The 15,356-nt window shown below is 39.1% G+C and overlaps 3 protein-coding genes across 3 annotated transcripts; 2 read left to right on the top strand and 1 right to left on the bottom strand.

Moving 5' to 3' along the window:
• Positions 1 to 1,225: 1,225 nt before the first annotated feature.
• LOC113521730 (RNA-binding protein spenito-like) lies at positions 1,226 to 4,138 on the bottom strand. The gene is made up of 2 exons (XM_026907372.3): positions 3,965 to 4,138; positions 1,226 to 3,870 (listed from the first exon to the last, which is right to left on the bottom strand). Exon 2 carries the CDS (start codon positions 3,842 to 3,844, stop codon positions 1,601 to 1,603), a length of 2,244 nt encoding a protein of 747 aa, XP_026763173.1. The 5' UTR covers positions 3,845 to 3,870; positions 3,965 to 4,138; the 3' UTR covers positions 1,226 to 1,600.
• Positions 4,139 to 6,633: 2,495 nt separating this feature from the next.
• LOC113521951 (calphotin-like) lies at positions 6,634 to 7,671 on the top strand. The gene is made up of 2 exons (XM_026907632.3): positions 6,634 to 6,792; positions 6,957 to 7,671. Exon 2 carries the CDS (start codon positions 6,967 to 6,969, stop codon positions 7,573 to 7,575), a length of 609 nt encoding a protein of 202 aa, XP_026763433.1. The 5' UTR covers positions 6,634 to 6,792; positions 6,957 to 6,966; the 3' UTR covers positions 7,576 to 7,671.
• Positions 7,672 to 13,342: 5,671 nt separating this feature from the next.
• LOC113521766 (cytadherence high molecular weight protein 3-like) lies at positions 13,343 to 14,535 on the top strand. Its single transcript, XM_026907421.3, has 2 exons — positions 13,343 to 13,434; positions 13,858 to 14,535. Exon 2 carries the CDS (start codon positions 13,868 to 13,870, stop codon positions 14,450 to 14,452), a length of 585 nt encoding a protein of 194 aa, XP_026763222.2. The 5' UTR covers positions 13,343 to 13,434; positions 13,858 to 13,867; the 3' UTR covers positions 14,453 to 14,535.
• The last annotated feature ends 821 nt before the right edge of the window (positions 14,536 to 15,356 follow it).

Genomic DNA, 15,356 nt, shown 5'->3' with positions numbered 1-15,356 from the left:
TACGCCTATGGTTACCACGAGCATCTACCTATGCTAGGCATCACAGACCTACCTAGTAATTAAGAATCATTACTGTCCATATATTGACCAAATGGATGATGTATCTATGCAACCACATAGAAATATCAATACAATAAAATAAACAAATATAACTATTTATTTATAAATATGCTTTTATCCAAAATATAAATAAAGATTTAGTATCAAAAAAGATTTACCTGTTGACTTTTGAAAAAAGTACTACGTTGCATAGATTTTATTTTTAGCTACTCTTTCTTTCCTGTGACTGTTGTCAGAGGCGACTGAAGGAATTTATTTTTATTAACAAGACCCTGACTCCCTTTTATAGTATAGTTATAAAAAAAGTGTAATAATAAAATAAGATAGGTGGTATATTTCCTCTTTTATATTTACCTGATTACTGCAGAAAGTAGTACGGCAAATAATGGTTTTTACTAAGTATATACACCAATGTTAGTAATTTTTCAGCATTTTTTAAAATAAAGGCTAGCTAATAGCTATTTGGCAGAATTCTATGTAAAGTAAAATTGCATAAAATCTACCTATGGCTTTTAAGATAGATACACTGTCAGTTCAGGTTAGATGATTCAAACTGAAGCTACTGGGAGGCAGTAGCTCACTTATGTACCTACAATGTATCTAGTTCTAAATTTAGAAAAAGATCAAAACCATTATAGAACACACAACTTACCTCAATGCTGGAATACATAAATACAAACCCTTTATAAATCCACTTTTCACCTAAACAGTTTGTTTTATAAATGATTGCCATCCAAGTGGTTGCTTAAATTCACTCACTCACTTTTGTTTAATTAGAGTTTATAAGATTATTCTGATTCTATAATACAATTTTTACACAGTTACTATAAGAACTATGTAAAAATTGTCTGAAAATGAACTGTTTTCTTTAAATGTAACTGAACACTGCTATTTCACTGTATATTGCCTTTAACATACTTATTATTTATCACAAAACACACACTTGTAGTAATATTTATTGGCATGTGTTTATACTTTATTATTAAGTATATATTATATATAGCATATATATAAGTATAGCACTGCCAATGTTGAAAAAAAAAACTTGAATAAGTACAGTGAAAATAAATTTTTCATCTCCAAAACTATGGAATACACATTTTTTGTCACAGCCACTGGTCATCATACACAACACAAATCCACCAGGTTTAAAAAAACTACAACATCAGATAAAATACTCTATTTACAAGTGCACTCTCACTACACATCACCTAACACTACTAACATACACTTGTGTACACTATAAAGTCAGTATAATCATAACAAATAAATATACACTTATTTAATTTTAATGATTGTTGATGCTAGCAGATATTAATTCATTACTTATTTTTATTTGTAATAACAATACACTACAATTGTGGGTTACCACAAGATTTGCACAGTGTGTAATACATCACTCAACTATGTTTACAATCACCCACATCACTACACATTCACATATTAAATTAGAAATTATCTGTAAACTATGGGAAATACTAAAGACTTAAGACTAATTATTGTAAACTCAAAAATATAACTAAAATAAATTATGCAAACTTTATGCTGAACCACCTCGCACAACCACTATAACCAGGTGATCCTCCTTTAAACTTTCCTCAGTCAAGTTGTGGCATGTTCTTTTTAACAGTTCAGTTGAAAACTCACATGGAGGGAATGAGTACAAAACTCCAGTGGCCTCCGTCTCTTTATTCAAGAGGGATATCACTCCAGCTGCTTCTTTCTGTTTCAAATATGATACCAAGTTTCTCATGGGTCTAGTTTGAATGGTTGTGTCATCATTTGTAATGGATGCAGTTGAGCCGGCCACTCCTAAGAATATTGCATGTGAACTCGATGTGGCTATGCGCTTCTGTACATCATCCAGTTTGGGCTGGTCAAGTCGCAGTCTCTGAGTAATTCTCAATTGATTTTTACCATCCTCATCTTTCATAAGACTGTCAATAATTTCCGAATCTCCATCTGTTAGATGGAATTTAGTTGGGAATAAGGAGTTTTTAAGGATCAAAGCACCATTCCAGATTGTGGTGGCTCTACGAACTACTTCTGGAAGTGTCCTGGCTGAGGCAAGCATACCACCATTTCTCCTGGGTGAACCATCAGAATCACTGTCAGGGGTCCTACGACGGAGAGATCGTGATCGGGATCTGTCCACACCAGGTTCTCTTGATCCAGATCGACGCAAACGACCCTCATATTCACTGTCAACTGGTGGCCTCCTCCATTCTTCATCACGGTATTCAGCAGTCCCATGATACATACCCCTGTACATGCCACGTCCACGACCTCTATGTCCACCCCTACCCCTGTAACCTGCACCATAGCTATAACCATCTTCCCATGTACCCTCATACCCTTCATAACCCTCAACTGGCCTGCCATCTTCACCTACAGGAGGTACATATGTCTTAGGTCTATATGGTGCACCATTTCCTACATCAGCAAAATCAATACGAAGACGCCTATCAGGTCCACCAAGGGCAAATCCTCTCATTTCTTTTACAGCAGCCTGAGCAGCATCTATTGAATCATACAAAATGTATGCATGAGCTTCACCTTTTGCATACTCTATTTTTTTAATAGCCCCAAATCTATCAAATTCCCTTTCTAATTGTGCTACAGATGTCCAAGGACCAAGGCCACCCACCCACACTCGTGTAGTAGGTGTAGCCTTACCATAACCTATTTTACATTGAAATTTACCAATATATTGACCAGAAAGTTCCACCTTAGCCCGATGTGCCATGTCTAATGTCTGATACCGTACAAATGCAAATGCATTACCTGTGCCTGGAGGCGGTCTTTTTATATCAATATCCTCAACAATACCATAACGACCAAATATGCGCCGGAGCTCCTCATCAGATATGTTTATTTCTAAATTACCAGCAAAAAGAGTTCTGGTAGCTAGTGGGTCATCTTCTGGTTGTACATGGTGCAAATAATTAGGGAATTTATCTTTTTTGTTTTCCATTTTTTCAAAATGTGGATGATGGGGACGAGGCATATATGGACGTGGCATGTAGTGTGGATGTGGAGGATGATGCATGGGTGGTCTGTGATGCATTGGAGGCCCATGAGGACCTGGCATTGGGTATTCATGCATTGGAGGTCGGAAATCCCTATGATGAGGTGGGACACTTGGAGGTATACCATATGCTCTATCATCTGGTGGAGGTCGACGCCTTTCTGGTACTGGAGACCAAGTATAAGAATATGGACGGTCATAGTCCGGTGGGGTAATACTCCTTGGCCTACTCCTGTATTCTGACCTGACTGGTTCATACACAGGGTCAACTATAGCAACTTTATCATAAAGAATAATTCTTGGCTTCGCGTGTTTGGCGTCCTTCGCGTCCTCAGCACTACGGAAGCATACATAAGCAACACGTTCATCCAATTCATGTGAAATTTTAATACTGAAATCGCCGAATTTCTTGTATTCTCTGTACAAAGTATCTTTGACTATTTCATCTGATGCCTTCGGGTGAAGAGCACTAACACAGAGGACCTTATAGTAAGAACGCACAGATTCTTCTCTCAATTCACGCGAACGGACATAGTCATCACGATGCGGGGAGACGTACCTGCCTCGAGGGCTTGGCGAACGAACTCTACGCCGCACCCTTTCTGGAGTGACGCGCTCGTCGGAGCTGTCATCGTACCTGCCTATGCTACTACGCGTCCGCTTCGAACGGGGCATACTATCCCTCGACGAACTTCTTTTCATGTTACGAATTTTCACCGTTATTCGATCTCTATCGCTACGCGGTAATCCAATCATGAAAGCTCAGTATGATGAACCACTATCTGAAATGCACAACATTACACGTCACTTCAAAATGTCGCCATGTTCCCGATAAAATTTCACCTTAACGCACAATGAATGTTATTATTGTCTTACCACAAACGAATTAGGGTCTGTAGTCACTTCGCTATCACTGAACACGGCTTATCACCTCTGCAACACTTTCTGAATATTACCAAGAACGGCGCGGACACGAACAATAAAAAGACGCAATGACAATGAACAGAACAATGACCACGACGTCATATAATTAGGAACCTACGTAAGTATATTTTTTTTGTGATCCAATTCGATTTGCTTAGCTTGTTCGCAGTGTTGCCAAATGACAAAATATAAGTTATAAAATTAATTTTGTGGATGATTTCTTATAACAACAATAAATAAATAAAAAAGTAAATAGCAACCGATATTTGCTATATGAATACATAATTTTAATATCTTTTATGGATAGACTTAGTATAACGTACTGTTTTTTATTACTTAAAAGGAATTGACGAACTATCTTTAGTGCTGCCTCTGTGGAGAGATTTTGGAACTAAAATTATAGATTACTTTTATATTTTGCCATTATATGCAAACAACGCATTCCTAATAATAGGTAAATAATCATTCGCGTAAACTTTTATTCAACTATGGCGCAAAAAATATTATTTATTATATATGTATGATGTTATGTTTGTTTATTTATTATGTACGTATGTGTAGAATTTAAAATAATTGTCTCATTTGTTCACATTTTAACTTTTAACTAAATTAATAAGATATTTATTTTTTATATAATAAGGTAAATGATCCTATTTATAATATATAAATATTGAGGTCGATTCTGAGACGCCATTTCTCTAAACTTATCTCTTAACTAAGCCTCTAGCTTAATATATTTATTTGATAGTTTCGGGAAAATACTATTTTATGGACCATCATAAACGAAATTTATAATAATTTTGAGTAAAATCTATGAGAAATTTAATTTATATGGGTCCTTAGAATGAAAAAATTCGCTATAATATCATACGGAAATTTTATTTTTAAATATTAGTTCAGAAAGCGCATTAGAATCGACCCCATTACATCATTTTGAGCTTAAGCCTTTTACTATCATTCAGATTAATATGAATAGTTAACGGTATTTTGCATTATAGTTTTTGGTCGGGTAGATTCAAACTCACTCATCAGTTTGTAAGCGGGGTTAGTTTAGGCAACAACACCCTCAAGAAATTATTGAAATATTATATATTGGAATGATAAAATAAAAAAGGATAGAAACTAACTATACAAATAAAGAAAAGGCAAAGAAATAGGCAGTACCAATGGGATTAAGAAAATTATTTTGAGAGGGGCAAAATAATGACGCATTATTATCTTTTAAATAAGGGGAAGGAATTGTTAATAACAATTCCTTCCCCTTATTTGAAAGGTGTAAAATAAATATGGACTACCAGCACCATTGCTAGCAATATACCCTGTTAAGTCCACCTCCACATGGTTCCCCCTGGAAACCATCGTGCTGAATACTAGGTGTATTCATCACGGTGGACTAACTGACCTTCCTTTTCATTCTCACTTATTATCACTCACTGATGCCCCGTCAGCATATGCCGATATCCAATATTCCATTATCATCTATTAAAAAATACTTTTTAAATGTCTTCGTGTTACTATATCCTATGCATCATGATTATCTACGCCGTAATTTTGATGTTCGCCTAGGTATTCGTAGTGATTGTGGCACGTAAAGGTAGCTGTACAAAGTTCCTTTGTTTTGTTCTCTGAGAGAAATCTAACGATCACGTGGTTAACAAGTATCTGACTGACTTGGTAATACTGAGAGTTGATTGCAGTAAAATCGTGTCATGTCAATAAAGAAAAAATATATCCAGGAGATAGAGATTCTTAGTGAGACCACCTTTGAACCATACCACTGGTGTCTACAATAATGAAGTATCAGATACCTCGTTCAATTTATTAAGCCTATTTATACTGCCTACTCCTATCAGCTGTGTTCTCCAAGCAATAGATACATCTGGAAAGTAATCAGGGATCTAACCCGAATTGCAATAATATAATTATTTTTGCAATTGCAAAGTAGAAAATTATATATAGGTTACTAATGTTGGCAAAAATTCTGTGAAAACTTTACCAGAGGGAGACTTTGCACAAAAGTCATTTGCTTGGGCACCTCTGTCCCATTCGTGTTTCTACCGTGAAGTAGTTATGTTTGCATGGTTGTGTTTCTGTTTGAAGGTTGGTATATGGCAGTGAATTTAAAGGTACAGAGGAATAACACCTGAGTCCTCAGGAATGGCAAGGCATGGGGGGAGGGATCATTGGCGAAACAGTATACTCTGTTAAATCCATGGTACTGCTCATGTCTATAGGTGACAGTTACCATATTCCATCAGGAGGGCCATAAGCTTGTTTGCCATTCTAAGTTGCATAAAATAAAACATTTTATTTAAGAATAATTTATCATTTCATTTTCTTTTGTCTACTATCGACTTCAGTGTACGAATGGCTTTTGTAGTTACAATGAAAAAATTACAATAAAAAGATTAAGTACATTGACGCAATAATTGACGCAGAAAATGATTATAGATGATTTACAATTTAGAACATGATTAAACAATATATTCAAATCTTTATGGTTTGGTTTTATTGCTTTTATTATACTTTAAGGAGTAGTGACAAAGGAATGCCGAATTGCAGCAGACATCTTCAAGAAACTACCTCATTAAACAATAAATATTACGATTATAATTAGAAAATTATAAAAGCAGTAACATAAAGAGTAATAAAGATGATGTACGTACCTAATAGAGAATTGTATAGATAGTTCTAAACTACGTATGAGATAATTATTTATATAAAAACCCTTTGACGATTTTAAAGCTAAACAATCGCAACATTCGATACGGACAATAAATGTAAGTAGTCGTAAAAAGAATATATTTACATAAATTCGTTTCTTATTATTGAAAACATGGAAGAAAGTTCAATATTTCGGGAATTGTAAATTGATCCAATTACTTATTAGGTACTATTTTGTTTCAAATAACAAATTTTTAATCTGCTAAACTATTTTTTACAGCACCATCAATATGAAGTACTTCGTAATTCTTGCGCTCGTCGCCACCGTGGCTTCGGCCGCTGTCAATAGGCCAATCAAGCCCACCGTGGTCCCCAGTGAGATACAAGAAATCATTGCAGCCATCAACAACCCCAGCACCGACCCCGCCACTGCCGCTGCACTTGAACAATTGCTCCTCGATTTTTACGGCGTAGAAGGAAGCCCTATCTCTGTTGGCCCCGTTATCGTCGAGAACCCGGAACTCGAACCTATCTCCGTCGATCCCGTTATCGTAGATCCCGTCATAGTGAACCCTAGCCCCGTGGCTGTCCCTGAATCCAGCAGCGCTCCCCTCGTACAGCTAATCTTGAACATCAATCAAGTTCAGCCAGGACCCGTTGCCGTTCCCCCTAGTGTTGCCGTTGTCCCTGAAATTGTTGGTGAACCTGTCCAAATCGTCGACAGCGCCCCCGAGACCGTTCAGGTTGTTGACTCCCTCCCCGTCCAGATAGTGGAATCTCCAGCCGCCGTTGACCCTGTACAGGTGGTAGAATCCGCTCCCACACCCATCGAGCCCATCATTGTCGCTACTCCCGTACTCCCCTCCCCCGTAGTTCCTCTTCCTGCCCAACTCAACTAAATAATAAATGAAGTAAATTCGAAGTACATAACTAGATAGATATATATGTTTTTAAATATATACATTACGAAGTTCAATAAATATTTATTCAGTTAATATTGTATTTTTGATTAATTAATTTACATAATTATATGTACATGTACTCGTATGTGTAGAAGGCGGATTTAATGCTAAAACCAGAAGGAGACTTTGTACAAAAGCCGTTTGCTTGGGTACCTCTGTCCCATTCGTGTTTTTACGCCGAAGCAGTTGTATTTACATGGCTGTGTTTCGGTTTGAAGGGTGGTATATGGCAGTGAATTTACAGGGTACAGAGGAATAGCACCTGAGTCCTCAGGAATGGCAAGGCATGGAGGGTATCATGGGTGAAACACTATATTCTCTTTTATGTCCATGGTACTGGTCATGTCTATAAGCGACCGTTACTACTTTGCTGACTCGGCTGACGGCCCACACTTTCCATTCTAAGTTGCATAAAAAAATTGTAATTTAGCGGCAGATTTCGGTATTTGTGGATTATGAAAAGGTCTATGTCAGTTGTGATATGGAATTACCTATCTACAGAATAACCTACATTTTTTTTCTTGCATAATGATTTGTAATGTTTCTATTCAATATATTTTATGTTAATTACATTGATGTATAAATAACCTAGACATATAATTAGAGATAAGTAATTAAAAATATATATATATATATATATATAATTAAAGATTTACCTACATATTCTAAAAGGGACAGGAATTATCAGTAATAAGGGCTACCTATCCCATTGCTAGCAATATACTCGGGTATCTACTCTAGTCAACCTTCACGTGGTTCTCCTTAGAAACTATCGTTAATAACTCTTATTGTATTCGTCAGAATGGGCTTACTGACATGGTTTTATCTTCACTTACCGCCATTTACTGGTACCTGACCAGTATATACTGGTAACGTAGACGAGGTTACTATTTCATTATGATTCATTAAACAAATCTTCATCTCCTCCAGATTTAGGTATCAGATTGTCAATAAATGAATGAGTGCAAATGTTTTTAGAATAGACGACTTCTATCCGAATACAGAATTAGGTGGTCTACCATGAAATGAAATTCCGAATTTTCGGGCTTAATTTCGTGTTTTTGTTCGTACCGAAATCGACTCAGTAAATGGAGTTTAACATTTCGTTCATCATAAATCCTATTCTAATAGTCCAGAGGAATGATATTTTAACATTTTTAATAATTTTAAACGGCATGTATTATGTAATTTTATTATCAAATTTCTGTTTCGTTCGTGCCCGAAATTTCGGAAAATATTTCATGGGAGGCCCTCAGATTATAAAACCAATTTAAGTATAACACGATTTATGACAAGATAATATTATAATTATCATAAGCTAAAAATCATAACCTGGTCGCAGCTGGAAACACTTTTTTTAATGAGATGAAGATGAATTATTACTACTACTACTATTGAAGAATGATATGAGTAGATGAGTTTTGACGTTTGGTCAGTTGACCCATAATCAATAATTAATTCACCGGCAATTAACCACGACGATTTCTGGGGAAGACGGAATAGAGATCGCTTGATAAGGTGCTAGCAATTGGTCTATCGATCCCCATTACTAAAAATCCCTCCCCGGCTAGAAACATTGTACTAAAAAAATTGTCCACAAGTTTACCTATGTCCAGTAGCATAACAACTCAGATAATTGCAACTTCAACAGAGAGACCATAGACGATAAATCTCAGTTGGTCTGCGTTCATTTTTTGCATATAAATAAATTTACGTCAAATCTTCATTTATAAAATACCCACCTCATTGAAAATGATTATGATACTAGAGTAAGCTAGCCAGGAATTAGGAGACCTTTGGCTCAAGGATCTACAGAGAGAGTTACGCTCGAAATTTTAAAGACCTGGAATGACGATATACAGATGAATAAAATCGACGAATACAATGCAAAGAATCAGAAAGCTGAAATGACAATGGCCTATCTACCTAGCTAGAAGGACCAAAACTTCATTAGGATGAAGGTTGTTGGGAATTTCTTAGGCAAATACGACTATAATGTATGGATATCTTCATCTGAAATGAGTTGACTGTCTTATAAATAACATAGAACGCGTTAATTACAAGAGGTACAATGCAATGTTATTTAAATTTGTAGGTGGTAGAGCCACGCTGTAATACCATATGGTATTGCAGCATGAATGGGCCGGCTCGACCGGGGAAGTACCACACCCTCACAGAATACCGACGCTAAGTGGCCGCACTTTTAGTGCGACCACATTCCGTATGGTGAGTGAGGGAGTCCGGAGGCCCATCCTATACCCATCCCCTTCCTTATCCTAAAATCCTCCCCCAACTCCGTCCCCCCATCTTTCAATACCATGGCAGTGGAATTTAAAAAAAATAACGTACCCCAGGGAGGTACCAGCAGCCATGTTGCTGGAGAATCCTCCCTCGAGCAACCACGCTCGGGCTGCCCTGCGTATTCTGGGGGGAGCAAAATTCCGCTCTATGGGACCAAGGGCAAACAGAGCAAGACTTCTGCGGCATCCCCTTTGCTCAATGTGAGCCTCTGTAATATTAGGGGAATTCATTCAAACCTGAACGCTGTCCACCACCACCTAGAAACGGCGCGGCCGGCATTGCTCTTCCTCACGGAGACACAGATATCCCCTCCTAACGAAACATCATACCTGACCTACCCGGGGTATAAGCTTGAACATTGTTTTGTTTCGCGTGCCGGTGTATGTGCGTATGTCAGAGAGGATATCTGCTGTCGACGCCTTGGGACTCTTGAAGGTACGGACCTGTCCATTCTATGGCTGCGCGTAGATTGCAATGACCATCCCCGCATCTATGCGTGCCTATACAGGTCCCACAGCGGTAACACTGAAACCGACCAACTAATTGAGCACGTCCAAATGGCTACAGATTCCCTGCTTGAGCAGATTCCTTCCGCTGAAGTCGTGATTGTTGGCGACTTTAATGCCCACCATGCCGAATGGCTTGGTTCGCGTACAACCGACTATGCGGGAAGATCTGTTCATGACTTTGCTTTGGCTTATGGTCTGACACAGCTTGTTTCCTCGCCTACGCGAATCCCTGATGTGTTGGATCATTCACCTTCACTGCTGGACCTTCTGCTGACCACCCACCCAGACAACTATGTGATCTCCGTCGAAGCCCCGCTTGGATCGTCGGATCACTGTTTGGTGCGGAGCGAAGTGCCTCTTACGAGTCCGACTCCACCTCGTTCTACGGGTAGACGTCGCATTTGGCACTACAGGTCGGCGGATTGGGATGAGATGCGGATTTTTTTCGCATCTTACCCATGGAGGCAGGTTTGCTTCACACTGGATGATCCCGACGCCATTGCCGATTCCATTGCTGATGTGGTGCTTCAGGGAATGGAATTATTTATTCCTAACTCTGTGGTGCCCGTCGGCGGGAAATCCCAGCCCTGGTATGGAGCCTCCTGTAGAACAGCATCTCGTCTGAAACAGGAGTGCTTCCTAACCTGGGCTAAAGGTGTGGCGTCGCGAGATCCTAACACCAGTGCTCTTAAAAAGAAGTATAACTCTGCCTCTAGGTCTTTCAAAAGAGTTATAGCCACAGCGAAGTCAGAGCATATTAGTAGAATTGGCAAGAGACTGGCTAGTTTGCCCTCTGGGACTCGAGCTTTCTGGTCTCTTGCCAAAGCTGCACAAGGGAATTTCTGTAAGTCATCTTTTCCACCTTTGCGCAGGGAGGATGACTCGTTGGCCCAGAACGCTAAAGAAAAGGCCGATCTTCTTGGATCCATCTTTGCGTCAAACTCGACATTGGATGACGGGGAGAAACCACCACCGACCATCACGTGTTGTAGGAGCTCTATGCCTGACATTAAATTCACGCATAGCTCAGTGCGTAGAGCACTTTTCTCTCTCGAAATCCATAAGTCGAGTGGGCCTGATGGTATTCCTCCAATTGTGCTTAGGACGTGCGCACCAGAGTTGGCTCCGGTTCTTACGCGTCTTTTTCGGCTTAGCTACTCATCGGGCATAGTCCCAAAGTTTTGGAAGACTGCTCTGGTGCATCCGATCCCTAAAAAGGGAGATCGCTCAGATCCAGCTAACTATAGGCCCATAGCTATCACTTCCTTATTCTCGAAGGTTATGGAATCCATCATTAACCGTCAACTGCTCCGGTACCTAGAAGAGCACCGGCTGATCTGTGATCGCCAGTATGGCTTTCGACAGGGACGTTCGGCCGGTGATCTTTTAGCTTACTTAACACACCGATGGGCAGTGGCAATCGAGAGTAAGGGAGAGGCCTTAGCAGTTAGTCTGGATATTGCGAAGGCCTTTGATCGGGTGTGGCATAGAGCGCTGCTTTCAAAGCTACCTTCATTTGGGTTGCCTGCGAGACTGTGCATTTGGGTCGCCAGTTTTCTCAAGGAACGTAGCATTAAGGTCGTAGTCGACGGTGCATGCTCTGATTTAAAACCTTTGAATGCTGGTGTCCCGCAAGGCTGTGTACTATCTCCGACTCTGTTTCTTCTGCATATCAATGATATGTTACAGATAAGTAATATTCATTGCTATGCGGACGACAGTACAGGAGATACATTATATACCGGTCATGCAAAGATCTCGCGGGCACATACCGATGAGTGCCGGAATAGACTTGTGTCTGAAATCGAAACTTCACTCCATCAAGTTTCGATCTGGGGTGAACAAAATCTTGTCCAATTTAACCCCAAAAAGACACAAGTCTGCGCGTTTACCGCAAAAAAGACGCCGTTTGTCGTATCTCCTCACTTTCAGGGCACTTCCCTTGATAAAAAGTCAAGTCTAGGAATTCTGGGCGTTGATATATCTTGCGACGTCCAGTTTTGCGGTCATCTGGAGGAGAAGGCTAAGATAGCTTCCAAAAAGTTAGGAGTGCTCAATAGGGTGAGACGATATTTCATGCCAGAACACCGCCTGAAATTATATAAAGCCCAAGTCAGGCCGCATATGGAATACTGTTCTCACCTGTGGGCAGGAGCGCCACAGTACCAACTCCTTCCGTTAGACCGCATTCAAAGTCGGGCGGCTCGAATTATCGATAGTCAACGCCTTACTGTCCGACTTGACCCATTGAAACTGCGCAGAGATGTTGCGTCTCTGTGCATCTTCTACCGAATTTATCATGGGGAGTGTTCTGAGGAATTGTTCGGATTGATACCTGCTGCTGATTTTCACCACCGTACAACCCGCCACAAACTAAAGTTTCATCCCAATCATCTGGACGAGTGGCGGTCTTCCACCGTGCGTTTTTCAAGGCACTTTCTTCCACGCACAACCATTCTTTGGAATCAACTTCCAGCAGCAGTATTTCCGAACCGATACGACAACATAACCTTCAAGAAAAGAGTATATTCCTTTTTAAAAGGCCGGCAGCATACCTGCAATGCCGCTGGTGTTGTGGGTGATCATGGGCGGCGGTAGTCACTTACCATCAGGTGAGCCGCATGCTCGTTTGCCCCCTGTGTTGTAAAAAAAAAAAAAAAAATATCAACCATAAATACGAGTGATATTTATATCGGAAACAATATTTACAATTTAATTGTTAGACAGACAACAGACACAGATTAACTAAAATACAGGTTCAAAAAGTAAAAATTTACCTATCTAAACCAATTTTATTACATTCACATATCTAACCAATAAAAGTAATAAATTAATAAATTAGTTAGTATTAAATTAATAGAAGATATGTACCGGAAAGATGTAATTTTATCATGATAACGCCAAATCTCCAGATAAATTGTCATATAAAATAGTTTGAAATATTTTACAGCATTATAGTTGTGAGATTCAATCACAGGCAATAAACGTAAGTAATAGAAAATAAGTTCATACAATTTTCAGATATTATTATTTATTCAATAATTTATGTAAATTTGTTATACAATTTGAAATGAAAAACAAGCTGATACTCCCCCTGCTGGACAGTAGTAATCTCTGTCTATAGCATGAGCTTCGTTAAATACACATATAGTATCCTATAGTATCCCAAATGCGTTGATATTCCTAAAAACTAAGGTATTTTCATCTATAACTTGTAGTTTCTCTGTTAAACTAAAAACACAGTCATACACACGTACACACTTTAAGACAAAAATTTTAATGGATTATTAATGTAAAGGTCTGTGGTACAAATAAAATATTTGTAAACTAGTTCCGTCTACAATTTTGTTATAAAGACTTATTATTGTTCTGGATTATTTATAATTTCTTTTCTTTTTCCTTATAACAGCAACATCAAGATGAAATTCTTCATAGCTTTCGCGCTCATCGCTACCGTGGCTTCGGCCGCTTTTAATACGCCTATCAAGCCCACCGTGGTCCCCAGTGAGATACATGAAATCATTGCAGCCATCAACAACCCCAGCACCGACCCCGCCACTGCCGCCGCACTCGAGCAAATGCTTTTAGACTTTTACGGTGTGGAAGGAAGCCCCATCTCTGTTGGCCCTGTTATCGTTGAAAACCCTGAGCCTGAACCTATCTCGGTCGATCCCGTTATCGTGGATCCTGTCATAGTGAACCCTAGCCCCGTGGCTGTTCCTGAATCTAGCAGCGCTCCCCTCGTGCAAATCATCTTGAACATCAACCAAGCTCAATCTGGACCAGTTGCCATTCCCCCCGGTGTTGCCCTTATCCCCGAAATTGTTGGTGAGCCCGTCCAGATCGTGGACAGTCCCCCTGAAACCGTTCAGGTAGTAGAGACTCCAGCCGTCGTTGACCCTGTTTTGGTGGTAGAATCCGCTCCTACTCCTGCTGAGCCCATCATTGTCTCTCCTCCCATTCTCCCCGTCCCCATAATTACTCTCCCTGATGAACTGAACTAAATATTAGATTAAGATAATTGGAGTATTTTTGTTCTTATAGAATGTGTTCCTGACAAGCGATTTAATAAATATATATCTCATTACTTATGCATTTAATTTATGGCATACCAAGGCAATTATTATATAAGTAAATTATTGGCCGTGTAGTCCCGGCATAGAATAGGCCCCCCTTTCCTTTCCCGTGGGTGTCGTAAGGGCCGACTAAGGGAGGGCGAGGAATGGGTAGCAGCGTCCCTCTTAAAACATCTCAAAGCCTAACTGCGGTGGCCAATCCGCCTCTCAAGCGTGACAACTACTGGCAACACCCCTTAGGTGTTAAGACCCCTTAACACCCCAACAGAGTCTTATGTTCAGCAGTGGACTGTTAAAGGCTAATGTGATGATGAGTATAATAATGGAAATTATTACGTATAATCATGGTTACAATTACCCCAATAAACTTGGTATATTGTCAATAAGCAACTAATTAAAATTTTTTAGGTGTGAAATAGAATAAAATTCTAAAATCATCTACACTATATTGTTGAAAGCGCTAATTATTAGCCATGTTTTCTAAAAGCCCCCTGTAAGAAGGTAGACCTTGACATTAAGATATACTATGATAGTTTGCTCAGGACCGTGTCTTATGACAGTCTGTGGGAGAGGCCTATGTTCAGCAGTGGACATTTAACAGTTTATATGATGATGCTAATGATGGCAGCCCTAATGGCTGCTATAACCCCAAAAATATGTCCTCTAATGACAATTTTTAGCGAAGCACTATAAATGTATTTTAAAAATATGTTATAAATATAAATATAAATAATTAGTTAGTTATTTTAATTAGTTATAACTAATAACTAATTAAAACTAACAAACAAATACCAATATTTAGAAATAGTAATTTTAAAGATAAGAAAACATA

This window comes from Galleria mellonella, unplaced genomic scaffold (genome assembly GCF_026898425.1).
Source record: "Galleria mellonella isolate WM207_F2 unplaced genomic scaffold, CSIRO_AGI_GalMel_v1 utg63, whole genome shotgun sequence".
NCBI lineage: Eukaryota > Metazoa > Arthropoda > Insecta > Lepidoptera > Pyralidae > Galleria > Galleria mellonella.
Note: the sequence above shows the minus strand (reverse complement) of the source record. Positions and strands in the feature narration are given on the sequence as shown.